This window comes from Hyalella azteca, unplaced genomic scaffold (assembly GCF_000764305.2).
Source record: "Hyalella azteca isolate HAZT.00-mixed unplaced genomic scaffold, Hazt_2.0.2 contig1316, whole genome shotgun sequence".
Taxonomy (NCBI): domain Eukaryota; kingdom Metazoa; phylum Arthropoda; class Malacostraca; order Amphipoda; family Hyalellidae; genus Hyalella; species Hyalella azteca.
The window spans coordinates 519,201-537,503 of NW_025931637.1; the positions used below are offsets into that span (position 1 = coordinate 519,201).

The following is an 18,303-nucleotide window of genomic DNA, read 5'->3' on the forward strand; positions in this document are numbered from 1 at the left end:
CAGCGTTGCTCTTCACGTAAAACTCGGATGAATCTTAGTTTACTGTCTGTTCGAACCTACGGATGTCTGTGTATTCTGTATTTTAAATGTAATTCTGGTATATATGTCCAAATAAATATTTTCTATTTTGTTGTTAGTACTTAATCAGTTTCCTCGTCGGAATTTTCTAAGGCCAACATAAAGAATGTTATACTTTCTGTATGATCAAAAAATGCACATTCAGGGGATCTAATAATTAAATCAGGAATAAGCAAAGTGAAAACCTTCAGGGGGCGATAGATTCAGTGAATCCATCGCTCAAGGGACTGCCGCGCTCCTTGGGATTCCTGAGCGGAAGCTATTTTTTCTATTTTTCAAGTTATAAATAACTATTCACATTTAATTCCAAGTGACACACTGTGAAGCAATGGCATAACACGTTTCCAGAAGAAATATTTATTACAAATAAAGGCCACTTTTAACGTCCTTCCTGAGGCTCCATCGCTTCAGGAACGGATGAAGTTGCTATTAGTTTGGTGGCAATGCTCTTGTAGATGTCGGCAATTGGAGAACTTGCAAATTTCTCCATGAAGTTTTGGCCCGTCTCGGCGCACTGACACAGATTTGGCTCGATGGGAACTCGGCCGAGGAAAGGCAAGGACGACTTGGCGGCAAAAGATTCACCTCCTCCCCACGCCAGGATATTGCTACACTCCTGCACACGTGAGAAACTAGGCGTTAATTGGGAGCTAAACTTCATGTGAGCGGGTGCAGGGCATTGTCGGAGAAAGAAGGTACACACGTAATCACTTTCGATGCTTGTACAAGTGAATGACAGACTAGTCTATTATTTTTTCATTTTCATAACATAATTCAAGAGACCATTCATTATCTTCTATTTTACCAAACTAATGTTATCAAAGCATGGGAGCAGCTCATAGTTTCGCACACCATCTAAAATATAATTAAATTCTTGCAACTACGTATAAGTGGTTCAGTAAATGCACGCCAGAGCCTCATTTTGCGCAGACCGAACAGTGCGGACACACGTAGCCCGCCATGTTCTCCAGGACGCCCAGGACGTTGAGCTGCGTCTTCTGACAGAAAGTGAGCTCCCGCGTGACGTCATCCACGGACAGCAGCTGAGGGGTCGTCACCAACACAGCTCCTCTCACTCGCGCACCTCTAGCCGCAACGAAATTTCAGTGTCTTAGTTACAGTAAGAAGTACTTTAATATTCTTATTTCATTCTGGATGCATACATGTTCAGAATTGCATCAGCTCAAAAGAGAGACATTTTGGTCTTCGCTTACCTGATATTTTCCATAACTGAGAGATGCTCATCAGACGTGCCCGGTGGTGTGTCGATCAATAGGTAGTCCACATCCCAAGCCACGGTTGTCAGTAACTGTTTAATCATGGCTAGAAGAAAGAATACATGCTTACTTTATGTATGAGATGAGAAAGCTTTTGTTTAAAATGATAAAAAATGTCTTTATAACTAAAAAATATTAATGAAATTCGCAAATTATTGAGCAGTGGCTCAAGCAATGCCTTTGATACTACAATATTTCTGCATAAATTTTCACTGAATAATAACATTAAATTAATGTGACATACGAGTAAACTCAACCAACATAATGGATCCAAACATCAGCTGCATCAATTTGTTCAAGTCAATTGGCAATCACTTACCATTCTTTTTTGGTCCTCTCCAAATAACTGCATCTTTTTTTGAGTTGAGAAAGAATGCTATGGATACAACGCTCAGTTTTTTTTCGGAATCCACCATCACAGGAATCCATTTACTGTCGTCCACCAAAACACGATAGTTTTAATTTTTGTAACAGGCAAACCTTGCAAATAGGTACTCATTTACATACTTGTACATCAAAGATGCCCAAATATATTTGTGGCAACTATTTGTTTTGATACACATTTTTTAAGTATAATTAAAATGAGTTATTGCGATTATATTACTAGACATGCAGCAGGCACGATTGAATCTATTCCTGTAAGTTTAGTGGGGGTGGTTTTGTTCAACTGACCCATTGGGAGTTGTAAGCACATCCTGATCCTCGACACCGAGCATGCGAGGGATAGACGGGCCACAAAGATCCACATCCAGGATGCCGACTTTGTAGCCAAGCGCCCTCAGAGTGAACGCGAGTTGTACGGTGGTTGTGCTCTTGCCCACTCCTCCTTTGCCCGACAATACCACTATGGTCTCCCCAACGCCATTCAGCACTGCACAAGTTGTGATATATTACAGTACAGTATTACATCAAACCTTCAACAACAAGAAATAACAACAATTCCTTTGGTTCAGTTAATAGAGATCTGATAACAATCATCACCCACTTACCAATATGAAAGATAAAAACTGTAAAAATTTCATTTTCAGAATTTCAAAAACCAATTAAATTATGAAAACTAGATGTAATAGTAACCGGGTTTTTCTGCTTCCACCCAACTGCCTCCTCTTCTGGTGGCGCTCCCTCGCCCATCACCTGAGCAGCCTCCCCTCTGCATATAAGCCGTCAGCACAAGAAACAACATAACATAAAAAACCTATGTATTATCGTTGCCCCAAAGCAATAATACTATTCCTTCTCGCTTTCAGATAATTTCTTCTAACGTAATGCTGATATAATAATAAAAATCTAATTGGATTATCTTATTCAAAACATTTTACATGCTGCAACTACTTTTTTTATATATAATGCAATTTAGAATGATCTCAAAGTTTTTCTCACCTGTTTCTGTTGACATTTTTAGTCAGATTTTGGTGTGTTGTAAATCCAAAATTTGGTGAATATATGCAATTTTAGATTTATCACAAGTCACCACATAAACAATTTTGAGGTGCAGTACTACAACAAAAATTTCTGAAAATCTGTAAGGAGAATTTGGTTAGTTAGTTTTTTCTAAACCATGTTCAGGTAAGTTAGTACCAATAAAGAAATTTCATAACAAAGTTTTCTTTATTTTTAGGCAGCTTATAATGATTGGAGCTCATATTATGTCTATTGGACCTCAGACATTGGAACAGTGACTAGAGAAACTCTCTTCTCTTTCTACACAGGCTTGAGAATCGTGTTAATATGTGGACACATCACCTGCATGCATCAGGAAATACTTTTGTTGGAACAATCTTGATTAAACCTTATGCCCTAAACTTCTTAATTCAGGCTATTTATAGATAATGTATACCAATTTATTTCTATTGGCCAGGGGCCATACTTTCAAAACTCGCTAAGTGAACGTAAGTACTTACGCTCTATTTTCTTGTCTATGATTGGTGCATTTTGCTTGAAAGGCCGTCAATGATTGGCTGATGAACTTACGATCGCTTAACTTTTTTTGAAAGTATAGGCCCAGGAAATCATCTCTTTATTGTTTTTCATCATACGTACCGTTAATTGTCATTATTAATTGGGAGATTTGGTAGAAAATTTTCAGAAAAATCATAATGTTATTGATGTGATTGTATGCATAGAATCTGAGCACTAATATACATAGTTATGGCTTATGAGTCCTGCCAACAAAATTAATTGCATGTATAAAACATTATGATTCCTAAAAATGTGTAATAGATTTCTTCATTTGTAACTTTTTTAATGCTGTGCTTTGCAGTACCTCATCTTGTTCTGTAAAAACACACTGTTTAGCTCCCTGGAGTTCTTTCTTTTCAATTTTCACAAAGGCTTTCAAAGATTTCAGTATTATGGTGAGTTTTCCAATCTTGGTATGCCAATGATTCTAAAACTTCTTCATTAGCCCAATCTGCCTAATTGAGCTGTAAGATTTCTGATCAAACCAAAATAGATTATTTTATATCTTTAGTTTGGAGATTGAAAATTCACTGAAATGTAATTTATAATAATTTAGTAAACTTCAAAACATTTAAATGTTCTAATCTCAATCAGGAGCTGCTCTAAATGAGCCAAAACTGCCTGTGCTTTATTTTCAGCCATATATGCATGTGGATCAGATCTAATTTTTACAGTAAAAAAATTGAACAGAATTGCACATTTGAATTATTTGAATAATAACATGGTTATTAGATCTTGGAGTTGAATGTTCAGTTTGACTTTGTTTTAAATTCTTTTATTGTGATCAGTTCATGAAATTTTGTCAGGAACCACCTATGAATGTGACAAAAATGCCCTTGCAACTTGTCAACTTCATGTTTTCAGCCCTAGCCTAGTTTATTTAACAAAATCTAGGAATAATGGCTCATTTTTGACCACCCATGACTTTAATTAAAAAAAATCATCTAAAGAATGATAGTTTTTACCAGTAATTTAGATAAAATTCTTCCCAATAATACAGATTGGATCAGGCATAGAATATATCTACCTTTCAAGACATGACTAGAGGCAGAGCTTTCCTGCCATTTTAGGGGCTGCAATATTTTTGCCACATGAATTACCTCAGAATTTATTAATAACAAATGTGCACAACCGTGCTGCAAGATTTTTAATGTAGCCTTATTGAAGATTTGTAAATTTTGGGCCACAATATATTAATAATAAATGGGAAAATTTTAATACTGGATTAGATTGTGTCTGTGTGTAAATGTGTTTACACTTTACTATGTTGTAATCCACTAGTCATTAGTCATCACTCATCAATGATGACTACTCGTTAAGTCATCATAGCATAGCAAATTAGCAATTACAAATCAGTCATAAACAAAAGAAACAGGTGAAATTTAGGCAATTTACTACAAGCATGGGACTGATAGGAGCTTTGTCTCATTTACCATTCATACCATTTTACAGGTGGCTTTTTCTCAATTTTCCAGTATACCATTAGGCTATGACTGACTTTAGGAATTGTTTTCTATTTTGCTGGTAAACTCAACTAACAAACTAGTGGCAAGCTTGCAGTAGCTGGTCCTGGTTAGGGACCATGGAACATCATTGGTACTGGTATCACCAATCTGTCCAATCACACTGAGACTGAGTCAAAGATTGGAGCACTATGAGTATGAGCAAAGGATTGCCTGGGCTGGGTTCCAAGGACAGATGGTGCAAGCAGTGTTGCCAAGATATGGTTTTTTTAGCCCAAAGCATTGCCAGCCATTTTAAAGATCCTTTGCCAGGTAATTTTTAATAAGAAAGTTCTGCAAGCAACTTTAATAGTATATCCTTTACTATCCACGCACTGCAACACTTGCACACAAGTCACATTGCAACTGATTTCCAGACAAGCTTCACTGCATCCTGATCCTTCTGGCGCACTAGAAACCTTACTGTGTGCGCTTGCGGTATTTTGAATTTCCAGTAATTTTGAAGTTATTTCTCATATGCAATAATTTCAGTCCAAATGAGTTGGCAAGATCTTCAGAAGGCCTAAATTTTGCTACCAAATTCCAGGCTGTATAGTAGGGCCTTTCAGCTCGAGATATCGGCGTCTTATCAAGCTCTCCATCAGCTACCTCGACCTTAAATCGGCGTCCATGGCCGATCATAAACTATGGCTTGGGCAGCCATGACCGATCATAAACTATAGATTGCTCAATCAGCCCCGCCGTAACAACGCGCATCTTCAGCTTGTTTGATTGCTTGTATCTGTCACCTGATCACAATGTGCAAACGTCTGGCGCGCCCAATGCTATTGCTGGAAAAACTTGTCAATCTATTGTGTTCTAACTCGATCTATTGTGTTCTAACGCGATCTATCGTGTTCTAACTCAATCTATTGTATTCTAACTCGATCTATCGTGTTCTAACTCGATCTATCGTGTTCTAACTCGATCTATTGTGTTCTAACGTGATCTATTGCATTCTACCACGATCTATACTAGCGTTCTAACGCGATCTATTGCGTTCTAACGCAATCTATTGCGTTTTAACGCGATCTATAGCGTTCTAACGCGATCTATAGCGTTCTAACGCAATCTATATCGTTCTAACGCAATCTATAGCGTTCTAATGCAATCTATTGTGTTCTAACACAATCTATTGTGTTCTAATGGGATTTATTGCGTTCTAACGCGATCTATTGCATTCAAACGCGATCTATTGCATTCAAACGCGATCTATTGAGTTCTAACGCGATCTATTGCGTTCTAACGCGATCTATTGCATTCTAACACGATCTATTGCATTCTAACGCGATCTATTGCGTTCTAACGCGATCTATTGCGTTCTAACGCGATCTATTGCATTCTAATGCGATCTATTGCGTTCTAACGCGATCTATTGCGTTCTAACGCCATCTATTGCATTCTAACGCGATCTATTGCATTCTAACGCGATCTATTGCATTCTAACGGGATCTATTGCTGTCTCTTATACACATCTAGATGTGTATAAGAGACAGGCGATGAACTCTTCGTATGGATGGTAGTCGTGACCGCTGCCATCATCATACTTTCTTCGCTCTACGCTCTTCGCTCTTCTGATGTGATGAATACGATCTTCGCTCATCTGACGTGATGAATGTTCGTCTTCTAAGATTTTTATATTCAGCGTTCGCAGAATATATTCACAGCGCTTTTAGTTAGGAAGACGTTCGATATTTGTGAAGAATTGTAGCCATCATTTTATTGAAGAAGAAATCTATTATCGCGATTCTTCTTTTCATTATATATGTAACCGATATATCTCAGACACCCACGTTTTACGCATGGTGACATTTCTACCTGTGCATTTCGTATATCCGTCGACGACGTTGTAGACGATGTTGTAGGCGTTCTTCTTCGAAGTTTTCGTCGGGCGTCTTCTTCTTCACTATCGTTCTTTGCACTCTCTTGAATAATCATTTTCACAATATTCAAAGTTCATTTTCACTGCCACTTTATCACACGGTCGGGCGCCAATTGTCCGGATGTGATTTGGTCTGACTGGCCCGATAATATATAATTATCTCAAAGTTTAGTATTGATTAATAACCGGATGATCTTCTTAGGTTTATTTGAGTTGAGGGTCCAAGGGTTCGTATCTAAGGTCCGAATAAGCGGCAGGTTGATTGAGAGGCGAGTTTCTTAGTTATATATTTACGAACTAGATAGGAATACAAGGAAGCTTGGTGATAAGTACACAAGGTAGGTTTTAGATGGTTACTCTAACGACGGAGGCTACTCGACGCCGGAGTCAGGCCGTGATCGTGCGGACTACATGGTGATGGCTTACTACGTCTCGCCTCCTGCCTAAGACTGACTGAAGGTCTGCTCGAAGAGCTTATATAGGCATGCTATAGTGACGTCACGGAAGTGACGCAGTAACTGCTAAAACAAGTAAGGGAGTTACGGTAGCGTGCCTGACACGTCCCCTCCTGAAGGTTAGATCCGTCCTCGGATCGATAATTTAAAAAGTGAGGGTTACCTAGTAGGATTGCTTTAATAAATCAGTCTCTACTAACTTTTACTTTAGTATGAATGACTAGAGCTCAAATGTAGCTCTCACAGCCTTCGTAACTGCACGCTACAGCGCGTAGTTCAGGTGGCTATGAGCACGTATGCTTGGGTGCTCAAATGTAGCTCTCACAGCCATCAGAACTGCGCGCTACAGCGCGTAGTTCAGGTGGCTATGAGCATGTATGCTTGGGTGCTCAAATGTAGCTCTCACAGCCGCCGGAACTGCGCGCTACAGAGCGTAGTTCAGGTGGCTATGAGCATGTATGCTTGAGTGCTCAAATGTAGCTCTCACAGCCATCAGAACTGTGCGCTACAGCACGTAGTTCAGGTGGCTTTGAGCATGTATGCTTTGGTGCTCAAATGTAGCTCTCACAGCCATCAGAACTACGCGCTATGATCGTAGCGTGTAGATCAATACGGCGCATCTGTCACATTGATCGTAAATCGCGATTCATGAAGCATAATTGGCAACTGGCATCCAGTGGCATCCACCTTGGCATCTTTGGTGCATGAAATCGGCGTCCACGACCTATGTCATGCCATGCTTTACAGTCTGGCCATTTATGAGGCATGAATTTACTTAAAGTCCATAAATGTGTTATACTAAATCTCTAATTTTACCCTAAAACAGTCAAAAGGCAACAATAACATGTGTCTTTATTGTAAGCTGATAGCTGAACATTTGTTAATGCAATCTGGCTTGACTACAAATATGCGCGATTTTCAACAAAACATTTAGGTTGACTTGTTTACATTACAATGATTACTTTCTGCAGGATATTTTAGTGGGAATTGGGAAATGGTATATTAATGCAGATTGCAGAAGTGGAAAATTTGGTAAAACTTTAGATTAAGTGCATCCAAAAAAGGGTGTTTTTTTTCTTTAATTATATGTTTTTTGGAGTGTAGATTAAGAATCTGAAATCCGTTTTTGGCAGTTGGCATCGGAAAACTGGTATTATACGATTTTTTATACATTTTCTATAGATAACCTAACCTAACCTAGCGCAATTTTGGGGTTTTACATAGGTTTACAGTCATTCCCAGATTGATATAGATCATTTCCAGTCAAAAACAAATTTCCAATTTTTCCAATGAAGATAAAATGCAAGGTAAATTGTGGACGTAAAACCCATGGATTTATAGCGTTTTTAACTTAGACTCGGGGACCATTGTACTCTTGTGGTTGATTCATAAATATATCAGTTTTCCGATGCCGACCGCCAAAAACGGATTTCAGATTCTTAATCTACACCCCAACATGATCTACACGAATCTAATAATAGTTTGTCCTTCCTTGATTGTAATATAAACAAAATCTAATGGCCGTTTTTTTAACTTCTGAGTTCTGAAAGCCGACAGTCACCGGCCTAAATACCAGTTTTTGTTCATTCCAGTTCAAGTTAAATGGGCTTCAAACATTATTATAAAGAGGTTTTTGCATTTGCTCAACATACCAGGCTATGCATGCTGAATTTGAATTTTAAGAAATATTTTCTTGCTTAATGGACTTCCAGCAAGTTTGGTGTATAGCCATAGTGGCAATCCAGTGATTTTTTAGAATCAGTTCATTTTTAATTTCCTCATTTACTCAAGATTTATGCAAACCGCGATTTTTTAATCAAACAAAAATTTATGACATTCGAGCTGCGATATTTCATACCTACTGAAATTATATGATATTAGAGCCACGATATTTCAGACAAAAATAGGACTTTTCCAGACTAGGTGAGAGATCGGTTCTCATATTTAGTCATGTAGCTCCCTACAGGATTTGAGAAATTTAAACAAGCCAAGTATTAGTAAATGGACTTAGATTAATACTCATTCGACGCAAAGCATAAAAGGTAAATGAATGCTGGTTTAGCTTCAAGCCTCCATCCCTACTTCAAATAGGTACCTAAAATAGCTGTTATTGGCATGATAAAACTCCGTGGTCCGTCCTCCGTAGTTGTGTGATTTTCTTTGCTTGCGGAAAATTAAAGTTTTTAACAAATCTATGTACCTAGTTTGGTTACCGAGTTTCAAAGGATTATTTTTATCACATATTGTATATTTTCTAGTGAATTTGAAGCCTCAAATGAATTCATACCGGCGTTTTTCTTATTTTTCTCAGCATCTTAGATTGAGAAGTGACACCTCGAAGGTCGCACAGTATCCAGGGACAAGTGTTCGCTATGTACTGGTGTTTAAATTAAATCTAACATGTCAGACGAAGAAAATTGGACCATCGAATGTAGTGATGAAGAAATAGATCAGGCTTTCGAAGAAGATGCTTCTGGTGAGTTTGAATTAAATTTGAATTAGCTGACTGTTTATTTTTTAACTTACTGGATCAAATCTTCATAAACTTGTTATAGGAATTAACCTAACTAAAAGTGCTCGATTAATTGTAAATTAATGCAATTATTATCTTAAGTAACTCATAGAGATTGATATCTTGCGCGCTTTCAGGAAATTGCATGCCCAAGAGCATAGACGCCATAATCAAGGCATGTGAGTCGGTGGCTCGAGCGCGAGCCAACGAGCCCGTACTAACATGGAAAAGCAAATACGGACGACGACCGCCTACTCCTCAGTCCCTCTCAGACTCTCCATCAGAGGACGAAGAAGTATCTAACACGTAAGTTGCTATTATCATTTCACTCCCATTCGTGTTGCGTATTTCATAGTAACCATAGAAACTTTCGTTTATACTAAATCATTTTAAAACGCCCGGTTAGATACTATTACTATGTTCAATGACATCCATCGATTAAATTACCTTTACCGCAAAATAAACTGCCTCTTCGCCCAGTTTCAAAGCTTTTATTGACAGACACGTGGACACCTCAGGATTTGACTTCTCTGACGACTCATCAGCTGTGCGTCTTGCCCCACGCCGCACGCCGGGGTCGGCTACGCTCAAAGGCAGCGCTAAGAAGAAGACGACGAGCTTCGAGAACATCTTGGCCAGCGTGCGCAGACAGAAGAAGCTTGAAGCCACCGAGAAGACTTCGTCCAGGTTCAAGAAATGAGCTTTCTTCTAGCTCAAGCAAGTGTTAGTTAGTGTTCAAACCTTTTAGTTTTATAATCAACGACTTGTTTTTTTGTCGTTTCCGAGACATGAGGAGACACGGTTAATCGAAAAGCTGTTGAGAACTTTGAAAAGGCAATTTTTTTCATTTGTAACGCGATTTATTTTCTCTATCCTCAATTTTTTTCAACCTCCTTACCATGAACAGATCTTATATTGGAGCATAGACATCCTAAGCCTCTGTAAATTTTGTAATACGATATTTCAGAAGAAAGTAACGACCACTGTTCAACATATATTGCTGTATTAATACCATTACAATGTAATACTGTCCTATTATCTTTTATAGTGACGAGAATGCTATCGTAGAGGCATGAAAACATTCATCAATTAATACAAACTACTATCGGGAAAAGCAGCAATAGAGAAACGTGAACTAACTATTGAGAATTCGAGAATGTAGGAGGATATGGATGAAGTGAAAGTATAGAGAGGAATTCTATGTTAATGAAGAGATCGGAATACTAAGCTTTTAGCATACTAATTATAAGACTCATCTTCTTCGTTGGCAATATATTAGAGTAAAATATGTAACAATAAGCCATCACATTGACTAAAAGACTGAACTTAACACTGGACGTTAGAAGCTGGCGCGGGTATATTTTTTTAGCAATTTCATTACTGCTACACATCAGTCGGTAAGTACACTTGACCGGGGAAATATTTGAAAGGCCCTAGATAAGTAAACATTGGTTTAAGATTAATGAAATCAATTCAACATTCCTTCGTAGAGATTTACAAAGATAAAATTTGCTCTACATGATAAATTAGCACTGGAAAAAAAAATAATTTGTTGAACAGTGTTGAGACAGAGTGTGCGGAAGGCGTTAACAAGTTTGCGATGCCATTTTCATTGTTGTGAGCAAACAGTTCCGTAGAATTTACGCGGCGCGGACGAGCCCGGTCACATAAAAGGCACATTGATCGATCCACATGAAAGACAACTCCAGTACATGTTGCGCTCGTTAAACTGAAGACAATACGATTGTACCTAACGCTAAATGCTAGGACACTATAACAAATCCCGTATGAATCAAATCTAGGCGTACATTTTCTTTCACACGGAAGTGCTTAACAAACTAAATATTTTCACACATTTCCTGGTAGTTAAAACAGTTTAGTCATTCGCAAATTGAAAAATTCCTACAGAGCAGCTACCTGCAGGGCGCCGCTACACAACGGACAGATCAATTTCTCGACAGCGAGAGTAAAATATCACTGGATTACATGAAATATAATATTTGTTCTATCAACAAGTTACAATTTCATTTCGATTCCGGTATGAAACATTGGTCCAATGAAACCAAAAATTTGTAAATGCAAGCAGGGAGAATTACTTTCACGTCGTGCCAGCAAAAAATGACAGCAATAATCTTACGAGCTACCAGTCACTACCAGCAATCGTAAGCCGGGCCTGTGGTATGGGAAACTTGCGAGTGAGCAGCAACATTAACTCACCAAGCATCTGGTGGCTTCAATGGCACGGAAGCGAATAGAATTGTCTATTTTTCCTTAAATAACGACCTAAATATATGAATTGGTACGCTGCATAAACGAAGTTAGCTTAGATTCTTTTAAAATGCAACTTTAAGACGTAGCTTCCGGATATATTTTACTGGTCAATCGATAAGTAACTGAGCTAGGTTGTCAACAAATATTCTATGAGACCTACACATTATTTAGGAACATCACTAGTACAAACTACACAAGTAAAATCCGGACATCTCATCGGAATATATTCATAAGAGAGGTTAGAAAATTAACCTCTGATACTAATTATACAAACAATCCTTCGGAATAGGGCGCTAGTGAAAGCATCTAGAGAACTCTAGAGAAGCACAGCAAACCCAGTAAAAAAATTACTAATTATAAACACAACCTCGGGTACGCGACAAATAGGCAGGAGCTGAAACATTGGACAACTGTAGAAATTTCAATAAATGCAGAATGTTTCCATGGCTTGATAAATGTAAACTGAGTGCCTTCCGAACTGGTTTTGGCACAGTGTAAATTAGACAGAAATGTTAAAATTCGAAAGGTGCAAAGGAGACAGACAACTGGCATATCCATGTAAATAAAATAGAAAAATGCAATAAATGAGGTAATAAAATAAGAACAATAAAAATTTGTACTATTCAAACATGGAAAAGTCGCTTCAATAAATGTTTACTGCAATGAGACAGAGAAGTGACTTAAGGTCTATAGTGAGGCTCGTGTGAGTTTAAATCTATATTCGAGGGGATACATCGAGTCAATGAACTAGTCATTAATTTACGCATGAAAACATTTTTATCGAACAAAACAGAATCAAAACGTGACAGTTGATAGATGAATTGGCGAAGTTTGCTTTTGACTTCCTATCGCCGCAATGACGGACGGCTGTAATGAGAAGGGACAAAAAATGCAACGCATTGCAGGTATCGCGAACTGAACGTGAAAAGATGCAATAATCCATCCTCAAACACGCAAAATCTGACGGAGCTAAAGAAAATCAAATTACAGAAAAAGTAACTGTTTTTTATTATTCAGCAGTGTTCTGAAAGATTACTCAATTGATTACCGTTTAAAATAATGAGCGTTCTCTCTTTCAAGCATACTTGAGTATTTTACAAGCGATAAAGAACGGCTAGATTTGCTATTTTTAAATTAATGCTATGGGAGGAGATATCTGCGAAAAAAATTATTTTTACACGATGACGTATGGAAGTTAACCAGCTTTGATTACGCTAATCACCCAACCAAACGCAGGGTGACGTGTGGTAAAGACCATGTTTTTATAACCGAATTTAATAAATAGTTTTGAATGTTTTTGAAAGCACATAACAAAGTGAGAGAGAGAATATCAAGATGCTGATTAATGCAGATTCAAAATTTAAAACTCGAGTAGTAGAGCCTGTACAATATCACAAAACCAACAATTTAAGAGCTAGATTCAAACTGCTCCAGAGAGCATCATTGGCTGGTCAACACAAAAGCTACGATAATTGCTTGAAATTACGCCAAATAGGTATTAGATTGGCGATAATAATAAATAAATGATGAATAATGTGCCATCGTCAGTTAGAGGAATGAGAATAATATTTTTTTGGACCCAACTTACGTCAACGAGCTCATTGCCCAGCGTAAAACCGAGGGCTTTAAAGCCAGCACATCCTTCTATCAACTTCAAAAACAAATTACAAAATTGATACATTAAGTACTACACGAGTTTTGTCATTAGTAAATACGTTAACACTGCTAAGAACAAGTAAGAAAGTTCATGCAATTTCCTTGACAACCAGCATCGATATAGTGTGCATGTGGTGAAGAATTCTCTGCAAGAATAATCACAATTTTAAAGCAGTAACGACCATTGTTGCTCAAACGATTCCTTATTAAAAAATCGATCATTTTGAATATGAATTTAGTGAATTCCTTAAACGCTGAAAGGTAAATATGTGTTAAAATACCCAAGAAAGTCTTGCGATACATGAGCGAGCGGAGTTCATAAGGTGCATCACATTGGCAAACGGATTTTTGAAGTGTGAAGGAGGAAATGCTATAAGAATTTACACTGTTATTGGGGGACGCAGACCAGTAACAATAAATTAGGTCACAAGTATCGCGCTATTGCTCATGAGAATCTACGGTTGACGTGGAAGAGTTTATAAACACCCACACAATATAAGACCAGCACGTTGCGAACGAGTCTCATCACTTCTGTAAAATCCGTTAAATTAGACTTTGATTATTAACATGGAACACAGTCGACAAAATAAAAATCATTTAAACATTGTAATGCTGTAATATTCTCGCACCTAAATCTTGTATGGGCAGGAATAGCCGCAGTCGTATGTTACTATTCCAGCTCAGGATAAAAATAACAAGCCAGAACCAAACCAATATGGCGTATATCTCATTAGTTCGCAGGAGAAGAATAAATTTGAGGCAGAAGAGATTGCAATTCAGACTGAATTCCAAAGTTATAGCTTGATTTAACAGTATATAACCAAGGTGGAAGCATAAAAATTTATACATATATACTGAGTCATGAAAAAAACAAGGGCAGAATAAAAATTCTGATAACTTTTGCACACTTCATTAAAAGATCAAAGAAAAATTCAAGTGATCAGTTAAAAAAGAACGTTGCCTCAATAAGATACCGATCAAAGTCAGGAAATAAAATACTTACTTCGTGAATCAGAAAAGAAACCGGTTTTGGGGGAAATCTCCCATCAAATACAAGCATCACATTAAAATTATGTATTGGCTGAAGACCGCGCAGTTCAATAAAAAAAGTAGGCAGGTCTATTTCTTACAGCAACAATCACGGAAAATTTATTGCTGACTTCGGGGGTCGCTTTCGTTTCATTTTCATAGAAGTTCGTTCTCAATATTCCTTCACCTAATAACAATTGAACAACTACTGATAGATTAAGACCATGTCGCGATAATAGCACGCAACAGCAAGAGGTAACCTCAAGAAATAGACTTGGAGATACGACACGAGTCTTCATCAGCGCCTGGTGTTGGAGGAGCAAGCGAGTCACGATTGCAGGCCTCGACATTAGGATTTTCCTTGCCGAGTGGAGAGAACTGAGAGCTCGTGGCAGATGGTGAGGTGCGCAGTGACGCTGCTCCATCTTCCGTATCCATATTCGAGACGTCGACGGGACTAGCGCTGTTTTCTAGCCTGCCGCGACTGTCGCCGTTCACGGCAGAAGTTGACGCGCCGATGCGCGGTGGTTTCGCTACCATGGGACTTGCAGGGGAGCTTTGAGGGAAGTCACCCGGCGGAGTGCTTACCCGACGGTGACGCATGCTACTGAAGTCTCCCTTCATCCTCTTCGTGCTCTGACGCCCCAACTGCTGCCGATCGCGCTCGCTTAGCTCCAAGTTGCTAGGTTTGCCGTCCGCTGAAATCGCTGTTCCATTCATTACGAATTCCTGCCAAGAACGTTAATGATCTTAGATGGCATTGAGCAAATAGACTCTGCCCACCACCAAACCATTGGAGGATTACAGCAAAAAATGCATTCGTGCTAATCGAATACAATTGTGAAAGGTGCAGTAACGGGCAGTTTTATTGCCAGGGGGCAATTCACAGTTGAGAGAGATGATCAGACAGATCTCTAAAAACAGAGATGATTCGGAAAACTTTGAAAGATTGCTCAAACAGTGATGGTTTTGTCAAACAGTGATAGTTCTATAAAAAAACGAGATGTTACAGGCAAACAGTGATAGTTCCATAAAACCGTGATGTTTCAGACTGACAAAGATGTCAGACAAACAGAGAGAGCAGGTAAACTGTGATAGTTCGAACAGTGATGGTTCTAGAAAACAGATGATCCAGGCAAACTGTGATAGTTTTGTAGAACTGAAATGGTTTGGGCACACCGAGATAGTTCAGGTAGTTAGTTGAGTGGTCACGTGTTAATTAGCGCTTCAGCTATTTAGCTTCCTCGCACCGGAGGTCAAGATGAACATCGCCAAAGAGGTGGAAGGTCTCAGTTATCGCAATTTTCCAAAATAAAAAATTGGGCACAAGGGGCGGAAGGTTTCACGTGTCCAGCCCGCTGAAGCTGGCTCGAAAGAAGCAGCGTTAGCATCTCAAAGAGACGAAGTGACAAGGAGGGACAGGTGACGAGGGACAGGTGAAAAGCAACAGAAACTAAGACACTCGAACAAGAGGTCACTTACACTGGACGTCGGCCGCCCGCACGAGAGAGAGGAGAGAAATGCAAGGAATCCTACCTACATAATAACTTAATGTAAGGAATCCTACCTACATAATAACTTAACCCCACAACTGAGACCTGCAGTCACTGCAGTCAGACACCGCGGGCTCAGCGGTGGGGCGCTCAGGAACAATCCACCTAGGAGCGCGAAATTCCATAGGACTTTTGACGCACACAGACACACGTGAGAAGTCCCCCCTAAGGGGGCCGTGATAGTTCAGACAAACAATAATTTTTCAGCATGGCAAAGGTTTAGGGAACAGTACGAGGTTAGACGAACGTCAAAAAAGATTAACACAGACAATTCTCACAAATAGTGTAAATACAACAAATACAAATATTTCAATAAACGGTGATTGTTCAAATAAATGGTGATTTTCCAGAAACGACCAATAAAACAAGAGCTGATTATTCAGGAAGACCAATGCCGATCAAACCACCAGCCATCCTTCAGACCATCAGTGATTCTTTAAACCCATCAGTGATCCTTCAGACCTCAAAGCGATCATTCAGACCATCAGTAATACAGGGTGGGGCAGAACCGATTGAGCAGTTTTGAGGCGAAATAGAAGAGTAATGGAGGTACATAAAGAGGAAAGTTTATTTTCTTCGAGGTTAGCATGACATATCATTTAAAATACTTATGTTTTGAAAACAATATCAGGAAGATGGTGGCCGTTGGCTGCAACACACTGTTGGAGTCGTCACCCCTCAGAGACACCAGACGTCCGGGAAACATGCGTTTCAAAACATTGAGTGACATTCGGGCTCTGTGAGCTGTAGCCCCATCCTGCTGGAACCACACGTCTCCCAATGCTTCATTTTCATTCATCCCAATGCTTCATTTTCATTTTGTTTTCCATCCTGGGCTGCAAGAAATTTTGCAACATTGCAGCATAGCGTTCGGAATTCAATATCCTCCTCTGTTACTCCTTCCTCCGAGAACGACTGCAACAGTGTGTTGCAGCCAACGGCCACCATCTTCCTGATATTGTTTTCAAAACATAAGTATTTTAAATGGTATGTTATGCAAACCTCGAGGAAAATAAACTTTCTTCAGGAAATAATGGAAAATAAACTTTCTTTTACTCTTTTATTTCGCCTCAAAACTGCTCAATCGGTTCTGCCTCACCCTGTACTTCAGACCACCAGTGATCATCCGTCATACCTCAATCAATCGTTCAGACCCCAAGCGATCGTCGTTCAGAACCCAAGCGATCGTCATTCAGACCCCAAACGATCGTCGTTCAGACCCCAAGCGATCGTCGTTCAGACCACAAGCGATCGTCATTCAGATCCCAAGGGATCGTCATTCAGACCCCAAGCGATCGTCATTCAGACCCCAAGCGATCGTCATTCAGATCCCAAGGGATCGTCATTCAGACCCCAAGCGATCGTCGTTCAGACCGCAAACGATCGTCGTTCAGACCCCAAACGATCGTCGTTCAGACCGCAAACGATCGTCGTTCAGACCGCAAACGATCGTCGTTCAGACCCAAAACGATCGTCGTTCAGACCCAAAACGATCGTCGTTCAGACCCCAAACGATCGTCGTTCAGACCCAAAACGATCGTCGTTCAGACCCCAAACGATCGTTCAACCCAACAGTGGTGGCGGTGCAAGCAAGTGTTGCGTGCAGCTCACCTTGGAGTTTGGTGTTGACAAAGAACTTCTCTCCATCACAGGCGACGCCAGAATGTCGTCCTCGTTCATTATCTGTCGTCGGGAATATAGCCATCAAAATTTACAGGCGAGATTTTGCACGAATTGGCAGCAGGAAATATGTAGCTGGGAATACTAGCGTCTTCTTTTATTACCACCAAGCACTATTATAATGAAACACAATAATTTATTAGAGCAGGAGGCAGCGTTTATTATTGAATGGCGTTAGTAAAAATAAATATAATTACCGTGGCCATTTCAGAATCGAAGTGATCAGAAGCTCCGCCTTCCTTTTGGCTCTTCTCCAGCTTGTAGGCGCGGCGAGCAGCGATGTATTGCGAGCGACGCAGCTTCATGAAAATTACCTGTACAAAATAATTAGGTTAACATCACTTCTTACATTCAAAGATGGCGCTTATTCCATCCAAGAACATAATATCTTCTATGATCTTATCATATTAAATGAAACCATTTTTGGAAACTGTGCGTGCTAGAACGCT

The 18,303-nt window shown here is 39.3% G+C and overlaps 3 protein-coding genes across 3 annotated transcripts in view; 1 reads left to right on the forward strand and 2 right to left on the reverse strand.

Annotated features, from left to right (window-relative positions):
• Positions 1-419: 419 nt before the first annotated feature.
• LOC108682839 (cytosolic Fe-S cluster assembly factor NUBP2 homolog) lies at positions 420-2,899 on the reverse strand. The gene is made up of 6 exons (XM_018172080.2): positions 2,736-2,899; positions 2,028-2,226; positions 1,675-1,787; positions 1,293-1,401; positions 1,011-1,164; positions 420-694 (listed from the first exon to the last, which is right to left on the reverse strand). Exons 1-6 carry the CDS (start codon positions 2,749-2,751, stop codon positions 458-460), a joined length of 828 nt encoding a protein of 275 aa, XP_018027569.1. The 5' UTR covers positions 2,752-2,899; the 3' UTR covers positions 420-457.
• On the forward strand, positions 2,603-11,125 carry LOC108682840 (PAXIP1-associated glutamate-rich protein 1-like). Its single transcript, XM_018172081.2, has 4 exons — positions 2,603-2,921; positions 9,465-9,629; positions 9,803-9,971; positions 10,167-11,125. Exons 2-4 carry the CDS (start codon positions 9,554-9,556, stop codon positions 10,363-10,365), a joined length of 444 nt encoding a protein of 147 aa, XP_018027570.1. The 5' UTR covers positions 2,603-2,921; positions 9,465-9,553; the 3' UTR covers positions 10,366-11,125.
• LOC108682831 (unextended protein) overlaps positions 10,652-18,303 on the reverse strand; it is a 46,687-nt gene continuing 39,035 nt past the window's right edge. The window contains exons 14-16 of the mRNA XM_047882254.1: positions 18,052-18,168; positions 17,786-17,857; positions 10,652-15,350 (exon numbers count right to left, since the gene is read on the reverse strand). Coding sequence (XP_047738210.1) covers positions 14,883-15,350; positions 17,786-17,857; positions 18,052-18,168 — 657 coding nt within the window. The 3' untranslated portion in view covers positions 10,652-14,882. The remainder of the gene's footprint in view (positions 15,351-17,785; positions 17,858-18,051; positions 18,169-18,303) is intronic.